Source organism: Pholcus phalangioides, unplaced genomic scaffold, assembly GCF_987345545.1.
Source record: "Pholcus phalangioides strain wild (caught in Gottingen) unplaced genomic scaffold, Ppha-v1.0 ptg000008l_1, whole genome shotgun sequence".
NCBI lineage: Eukaryota > Metazoa > Arthropoda > Arachnida > Araneae > Pholcidae > Pholcus > Pholcus phalangioides.
Window position 1 is genome coordinate 11,199,496 of NW_028301601.1, and position 7,084 is coordinate 11,206,579.

The following is a 7,084-nucleotide window of genomic DNA, read 5'->3' on the forward strand; positions in this document are numbered from 1 at the left end:
GAATCTTTGTCCCTTGAGTCAATTCTTTATCCGAGGAAAAGTCACATGGAATGAGATCAGGAGAATAAGATGGTTATAAAAGTATCAGAATGCGATGTTCTGAGAGGTAATCTGACACCAAGGGCCTGTGAGATCTTAAACGTCTGCATGATTAGGTGACCCGCAAGCAACCAGATCTTTCAAAGGCCAAGTCATGGGTGCTCCATCACAATTATGCTCCAGCTCACAGGTCCCTTGTCAGATTACCAGTCAAAACATTGCATTCATTGATCTCATCCCACATGACTTTTACCTCAGATAAAGAAATAGCTCAAGGTGCAATGATTTTAAGGTTCCAAAGAATTGAAGTGAGCAGCGACAAAGGTACTGGAGGATGTGACAAAAAAAAATGCAACCTTCATTTGTATCTTTTCATGAACAATGGCAAAAATACACGATTGCACAAGGTAGTTACTTTGAAGGAAACACCAAATAAACAAATTCTCTCTGTACCCATTCTTGCGTAACAAAATAAGTTCTGGAACTTTTTGAATGTGGTAACATAACTCAAACAACACACACATTTTAAATTGAATCAAGTTAAAAAAACGGGAAATGAATGAGAATATCTGAAAAATATATAACAAAAAAAGACTAAGAATAATACCGATGTTCTTTGGCTTCACATGAGCTAGGCAGAGTACATCCTTATGTGACCATTTCTTATAGGAAACCACTCGTGTTGCTTCTGCAGCCAATTCTTTAGCATCTCTCTCATTGTACCAGTTAGAGATAAATTGCCTGGTTGAACGTCCCCATCCAGTTTTCGGAGCGGACAGCTTCTCATTGTAGTGGACAAATGCAAACATAGCCTCCGAGGACTTGCAGACATTCCTCATGGCATGAAACGCTGTACTTTTAACACCCAGACCAGAACGAACAATGCTAGCAAATGCATATGCAATGGTGTCGGGATTGACAAACCAACTTTCTTCGTGAAATCTGACTATTTTTTTAATGGTATCATGACCTTTGCCTTCATCGATGAGCGTCTTTATGGCCATGCTGTCTGGTAGAAAAGCTGACTGGACTGGCCTCCACAAGTTGCTCTCTGTACCAAGGTACAAGAAACGGTGGAGCTGTATTGTTGCCGTACTTGACAAGCCCACATTATTGTCGCAATCTGCCATTTTGAACCTGTGCAAAAATTATAATAATTAAAACACATTTATAACATTAATGCAGAACATAAGAAAACAAAGGAGCAAAGATATAAAAACAGAGACAACAATTAGTCGGTCCAATATTAATTCATTCAACCTGAATAATAATATTCACAATAATATTTCAGGTTTTCGGAATACTTTCTAAAGGTCTTGAGGCACTCTTGAGTAAATTTTCATTTGCAATTCCTGAATCAATAGCATTAATGATAGGAAATGAGTGTCATACCATATGGGAATTGGAATGTTCCCATTCTAACAATTCTATTAACTATTCCACACATAACTATTCTATTATTCACACATGAAGCAGAGGTTTCAAAAGTAATCCATATTTGACCTGGGGCAGGTGTTGCTCTTTTTATACTTCTTAAAATAAATACCCTCCTCCCCTATGCCCCAAGACCGCCCTTACTGGATAGGGTTAAAAAATAAGTGCCTGGTTCAAGAATAATAGATGAGCGAGAGGAGTCCTAATAATTTCGGTGCCTCTTAAAATCAATTTTATATATTCTGTTGGGGGAAGGAAAATCGAAAAATATAAAGAATGAAAATTGTGAAAACTCAGAGAATAAAAATAGCAAAAATTCAGAATGAGTGACAGAAATAACAGTGTAAGAAACAGTGTATTGACATCATCATTATTGTGTCCCAACTCGAGACCTTAATATTTTCAAATGTTCATCAACGGAAGAGCCCTTCTGGATATCAGTGCCGACTTTTCTGAAAGAAAATTTAGTGTGGTCTCTGCCAGAATCAAACCCCGGTCCTTTTGCAATTATGGCACTAATAACCAATATACCGTGGAGAGCCACAGATTTTCTCATACTTACTTTTGATGACGAGGGAGTGGGGGTTTGAAGGTTGCTTACGTCATCAACCACCCCTTTTTGAAGATATGAAATATTCTAAGCTGCTGATGAAATTTTGGTGACGGGTGGTGTGTTTTGCTGACAAGGGGGGGGGGGGTCAAAAATGTCTGAAAATCTGCTTATGTAATACTTGAATGGCCCCGTAGACCTACACTGTGGGCCTCTTAAGTGCTCTAAAACTGTGTCAAATGTCACTTAAGGGACCTCTTTTATCAGCCACCTCGTTGGGCATTTTGTCTGTTGTGACGTACTGCTTAAGCGTTCTGGAATTGTGCCAGGGGTCACTCAATTGATCTGAAAATTAGCAACGGGCCACATAAATGGTCTGGAATTGTGCCACTTAAGCAATCTGTAAAAATTTGCCGCTTAGTTCATTTTTACAAAATTTGGTTTGAGATGGCTAGCCACATTTCGGGGCTTAATGTAAGTTATGATGTGGTGGATGATGAACTTTTGCTGACAGGGGGAGGGGGTAAAAATGGCTAAAAATCTGATGACGTAATATCTGAATGGCCCCTATAGCAGTAGGAAAAAGAAAAGACCATCTTTCTCTATTTTAATGTCTGACAATCACTTTGGTACTCATGGGTAATGTTTGCATATGACACAGAATTTTTTTCAACCTGTAATTAGAGAGGACACCTTATATATTAATAATAAGGCTTCGGAAAAACCAAGCTATGCATATATACAGTCTAACTTAGTCAATTTGTAATTTAAGGGGAACTGTGAAAAAAAGGTTAAAATTACCCGATTCCTCGATACCAGATATCTGTAAATTGGTCACAAATCGGTACGTGCAGCACAATCCTCAACATTCCAGTAAGATTCATTATTAAACTCAGCTGCTACACAGTTTTGCTAATTTGGAATCTGCATCACTATTTCTTGACTATGATCAAGGCCGTAGTGGGGGGGGGGGGGACTTGTGGGTCTGCCCCACCCCCAAAAAAAATGTTGTGAGAAAATGACCAAAGAAAGGGAAAAATATGGCCAAATCTATTGTTCCATCACTTTGGTCCCCCCGAACGAAATTTCTGGCTATGGGCCTAACTATGATAAAGCCTTATACACGAAATTGTCTTGTTACAATGTGTGGAATTTCGCTGCATTACCTTATATTTTGAATTGCAGTTGCGCCTTCAAATGTAACACTAATGCGTCACTGAACTCACGTCAAATTATGGAACAATATTTACCCTATCAGGCTTACTTGTGACGACCCCAGGCTATATAGCGAACATTCCATTATAACGACCGATAGAATAGTCCCAAATGTTTTCATGTAATGACTAACTTATGTGTTTTCCCTTATATACCAGTCACCCAATATAATGTCAACTTCTCAATTTCTGTTTTCGACAGGACGATCGTTGTATCAAGCATCAATTGTATATGTTTTCCCTTTTGATATAATAATCAGCCAATATAATGTCAACTTTCGGTGAAATGATTGGAGTCATAAAACAAGTGATAAAACATTATATGAATATCCAACGATTTCATTCATGAGCATGCACATTCCAGGAGAATTTGGACATCAAATTACAAAGTACTGACATATCAAATATTGAATGCGAGTAAAACTGATTTTCTCGAGCGATACTGTAATAAATGAATTGGATTTCTGATCATGACCATGTGATTTGGAAAATTATAATTTGTCTGGTGTGGAGAAATCGTTCTGGATCAATCGCATTGACTAACTGAAATCATTAATTTTTTCTGTATATACCCGCCGTGTATCTATTCGCTCATCTGAAGCATGTCAGTGACAACTACCATACTTATGGAAAATTAACCAATGTTAAGACGGTTTTTAATGCATTAGGTGTGATTATTGTTATCGGAATTTTCACTGCAGATGTATGATTAACATAAGCACCTTTCCAGAATTATGTAAATAGTGTAACAAACAGTTGTTTTTATAATGTTCGGGAGGGGGCATATTACAGAGGGGGCTCCATTAAAATGCACATCAACTGAATAGCCAAGCATCTTGGCTAATATTCCATAAGCAGGGTCACGTCAAACTTGGCGATTTCGAATTTCGCCTTTCTTCTCTTGGTAAACTACAAATTTTTTCCTCGCCAAGCATCATCAATATCATGAAAATCAAAATGCCTGACAAAAAAAAAAGAAATTTGACATTTTTTTTTTTGATAAGCTAGAACATCATGAGGAGAAATTTGAGAACCAACGAACATGTGCAATATTGAACACGGCACATTCACCAACCCATTATATTTGGGTTTAAGAGTTCTTATTCTGGCAAACCCAATGCCAACCAAATTTCTTTGTGGGATTGTTGAAAACCAATGCCACTGACACATTTCTTGCGAGAAACTACAATTTCTGCAGGTATTATGCTGAGGGCGCGGCAGCCCAAGTTGGTAAGATACTCCCCTAAAGTACCAAAGGATGTTTAGAGGTGTCGCGAGTTCGATACCCGGTTCGTCCTTGCCAGAAAACTTTCCTAACACAGGGATACAACAGAAACAGTGACATGACTGCAGAAAAAATTAACCGCAAGTTATGCTTGGTGATGAACATGGTTTCGGCCTGAATAAATTTCACGATAACGAAACCCATGACGCTGGCGATAACAGGAAATGAAAATGACACATTAAGCGTATAAGGATAGCACGTTAGCTTGAGAAACAGGATGGTTCTCATCAATATACGAATACAAATGCAATGCCACAACAGGCAAAATGCCCAACGAGGTGGCTTCAAGGCTGCTGTAAGTTGCCAATGCTGGCGTACTGGCAGTGGATTGCCATTTCTTCTCTCCCACTTCTTTCTAGAAGCTTCCATTACTCATCCATTATAGATGGCACTTAAAGAGCGGGCGATTCAAATTCATAATGGCATTTTTTCCGTTTGTTCATTAGCGTCATTTTTTTTCCAACAAGTCATTGTCTCAGATTACTCTCAATTACCTGGCGCTAGTTGTTTTTAGTGAGTCTTTTCAAATGTTTGAATAGCCATTTAGTCTTTTTTGTTCCAAGCATTAGGATTACATTTTCGTCGGCCAGTAAGGTTGTATTGTTTTATCTATTTTTCTTATTGAAAAGGATGTGGATACCGTAAGTCTGGGTTTTAATTTTTCATACATAGAATATATTTATTTATACAACATGCAGGACCGTTGTTTATTTAAAACAGTGGATACCTTATGTTTTGATATTTAGTTTTAGACAGTGATATTCTTATTACTGCGATTGTGCCAGGGTTTAAGCTGGATAAAAAATTCCTTTCGCAAAAAAGCGAAAATGAGGGGAAAAGCTTTAGCAAAATGCTACAATAACAAAAGCTAAGGGGCCATTCAAGTATTACATCAGCAGATTTTTAGCCATTTTTGACCCCTCCACCCCTTGTAGGCAAAATTTCGTCAGCAGCTTAGAATATTTCATACCTTCAAAAAGGGTGGTTGATGATGTCAGCAACCTTCAAACCCCTCCCCCCTTGTCATCCCAAAAGTCTGCAAATCCAAAATCCCCCCCCCCGATGCTGACGTAATACTTGAATGACCCCTAATGTAATGATTGATGGTTGGATGTCTACTCGTTGTGTACCTCACGTACGCATTTTTGCGAAAGTGGCGGCTACTTTTTTCGCATTCTGCGATTTTCTTTCGCATTTTGCGAAAAATGTGACCATAGCTTAAACCTTGGATTGTGCTTATTGGTTTTAGCATGGTTATGTTTGCTTGGGCGTTAAAAATCGCCATTCTCTGGATTATACAGCACTTGGTCCAAGAAACGGAAGAGAAACATTACTGTCGCCAGTGAAATTTTTTTGAAAGAGCGGAACAGCTTCGGTATACGGGACACAGTGAATTGACGATTTTTTTCCGGCGATAAGTTGCCATCGTTGGCGGGCTCTGGTTCGTTGTTGTTCTGCTGGGTTGTCGTGGTACCAGAATGTGGTGGCGCTGGTTGTTGTTTTCCCGTGTTCCTAGCGCGTCTTTCAAATGGGTCTTACTGCCATTTTCAAACTGGTTTTTTCTTTTTCCATTCTATTCTCTCTCTTTTTTTCTTCCAAATGGTGTCACTTTATAGCCGCTGCGTTTTGAAAAACCGTTGGGATAATTCATTTTCTCTTCCTTCCGTATATATGATGTAGTGTGTGTGTCAGATTAATTATTTTGGATATCTTTTCCCTCAGGTTGTACCTTTAATATTTTCCAATATTTATTGTTTTCTACATGCAGGATGCCCCTGCATCCTTTTTATTTTATTTTAAAAAATCTGGATACCCGGAAAGTGAGTCCGAGTTTTTTCCCTCGCAATGTGTCTAACGGCCTTGGCGACTTTTGATGGGGTCGTCGGACATATTTGGCACCGAAAAAAAAAAGTCGCCGAAAATCGCCAACCTGTCCCTTATACCGAAGCTGTTCCAAAATCTTAGCCAACAGCTTTGATTCTAGTTGTGTGTATGGGGGGGAGGGGGGGCTAAGCTTGCTTCACCCCAGGGCCCTTGCATCCACACATACCTATGCCTTAGGATAGGTATAATAACTGAAAATATTGGGAGGGCCTGGGCCTTGTATCTCAATATTTAATAATATTATAAAAATCGTGACAAACATTAGGGAGGTGGGCCAAACACATGTTTCTCACCATATCTACGCATATAGGGATATCCTTACACAAACATTGAAAGGGGTAGTTTGAAATGTACGGTGTAATCAAGTAAACAAATAATTTGACCAATACTGATAATCAGAGATAATTAGAAAATTATAATTATCAAAATAAATAGTATTTTAAAGCATTTATAATCCAAATTGAAATATCTGTTACAAAGATTTTTAAACAAATCTCACCCCTTTTAGTTTAAGTTTCAGATGAGCGAAGTCAACAACATGAACCCTGTCATTTAACAGCTGTTGCAGTTACAGTTCGACGATGACGAATTCCTGTAAATGAATCATAACATTTATTAAGGAGGGGAAACTAAAAAATATTAATTAAACAATATTTATATATAAAATTTATTTTTAAA

At 38.2% G+C, this 7,084-nt stretch overlaps 1 protein-coding gene across 1 annotated transcript in view; it reads right to left on the reverse strand.

Moving 5' to 3' along the window:
* LOC149083677 (RNA-binding protein RO60-like) overlaps window positions 1-6,978 on the reverse strand; it is a 28,264-nt gene extending 21,286 nt beyond the window's left edge. The window contains exons 1-2 of the mRNA XM_089234160.1: window positions 6,906-6,978; window positions 647-1,176 (exon numbers count right to left, since the gene is read on the reverse strand). Coding sequence (XP_089090286.1) covers window positions 647-1,169 — 523 coding nt within the window. The 5' untranslated portion in view covers window positions 1,170-1,176; window positions 6,906-6,978. The remainder of the gene's footprint in view (window positions 1-646; window positions 1,177-6,905) is intronic.
* Window positions 6,979-7,084: the final 106 nt, after the last annotated feature.